General features: G+C 48.8%; 1 protein-coding gene across 1 annotated transcript in view; it reads right to left on the reverse strand.

Moving 5' to 3' along the window:
* Positions 1 to 1232, reverse strand: part of smurf2 (SMAD specific E3 ubiquitin protein ligase 2) — a gene marked incomplete at its 5' end in the record, with an annotated part of 9517 nt that extends 8285 nt beyond the window's left edge. Inside the window, one exon of the mRNA XM_031870797.1 lies at positions 729 to 1232. Within this exon, the coding sequence (XP_031726657.1) occupies positions 729 to 1232 (504 nt within the window). The remainder of the gene's footprint in view (positions 1 to 728) is intronic.
* Positions 1233 to 1497: the final 265 nt, after the last annotated feature.

Genomic DNA, 1497 nt, shown 5'->3' on the forward strand with positions numbered 1-1497 from the left:
TCTCTCTCTCTCTCTCTCTCTCTCTCTCTCTCTCTCTCTCTCACACACATTGAGATCAGCCAACAAAAATGTCTTCGTTCAGATTAACAGACGTGGCTGTTCCAGCACATTCCAGTGCATATTTTATTGAGGGTCACGCAGTCTGTTGCAGGTGTTGCTGCTCTGATGAAGGCCCCGCGCCTCCAAGATGCAGAAAAAAAACAAAACCCTCTCCCAGCTGAGAAAATGTACTTTGTAGAAAATCCTCATCTCAAACAAGACGCGGTCTGCTTTGGATTTTGAACAGACTAGCGTCACACATCATAGATAACTGTGTGTGTGAGAGAGAAATCATTCTCACAGCCAAACTATTACAGGCAATGACCTTTCTGGGAGTAGACAAGAAAACCCTTCGGGGGATGTTTTAACATAACTCGGGCGCGACAATAAATAACTTGTACAATTACAAGCGGCTCTGCAGATATAAAAGCACGAGATATTGGTGCCGTTTTGCTGGGAGTTGTGGGGAATATGAGGGCAGGCGGTTGTGCAATGGAGCAAATATTAGATAATTTCCATGTTGTTCTACCATTTTGTTATGCATTTTAACTCATTTCACGCATGCTCTGGCTGTGACGACTGGATTTCTCTCTGGGTTAAACGATGTACCCTTTTAATAACAGGCCCCCCCGTTGTGAGTTTCAAATAATAAGACGACATGACTGAGCTCGCTTCTTTTCCATCCTCACCTCGAAGATCTCCTCGCGGGACACCTCGATGCGGCAGTGGCCAGCCTGAGGCTGCTGCTGGGACAGCTCCTGGCGGAGGATCTTGAGCTTCTGAACAAGGTCCCTCTTGTACTTGGGCACCGTGAGGCACTCGGCCTCCTCTGGGAGGTGAGCGGGGGACACCAGAGCCTGCTGGGCCTGATCCTTCAACTGGTTCTGACGACTGGCAGAGGCAGGGAGAGGCAGAAAAGAGCGGCATGGGAAAGAAGTGAGAGGAGAGGAGAGGAGAGGGAGAAACGGGCCAAGAGAAAGACACACAGGGACAGGATGAAAGAAAGAAGATTGTAACTCTTTATATGTGCCAATACCAAACACACACAAGCTTACTAGTGAGGAAAAAAAAGTAAGCAAGTACTTGCACAAAAACAACAAGAGGAACGCCAGGAAACTCAAAATACAGCTTTCAGAGAGGGAGCGTTCTGTCTCTGTGCTCCGCTGACTGTACGAGCAGTAAACACACTGAGGTCATCTGGGAAGCACATCAAGTCAAACAGCTGCTTCGGCCCCTTGCACACTGACAGACATAGGTGGAGGTGGGATTAGTGGGAAGACGTCTCCCTCATCCTCACTCACTCACTCACTCACTCACTCACTTACAGCTTCAACTCTCCACCTCTCCACCTGGCAGAGGCCCGGCGGTCTCACCCAGAGAGACGGCTGAACTAAAAATAAGGCTTTCAACGGGGGAGCAGCAGAATATGACTGAGGGGAAAGAACGTTCTGCGAATAG

Source organism: Anarrhichthys ocellatus, unplaced genomic scaffold, assembly GCF_004355925.1.
Source record: "Anarrhichthys ocellatus isolate YVR2014 unplaced genomic scaffold, GSC_Weel_1.0 scaffold55, whole genome shotgun sequence".
NCBI lineage: Eukaryota > Metazoa > Chordata > Actinopteri > Perciformes > Anarhichadidae > Anarrhichthys > Anarrhichthys ocellatus.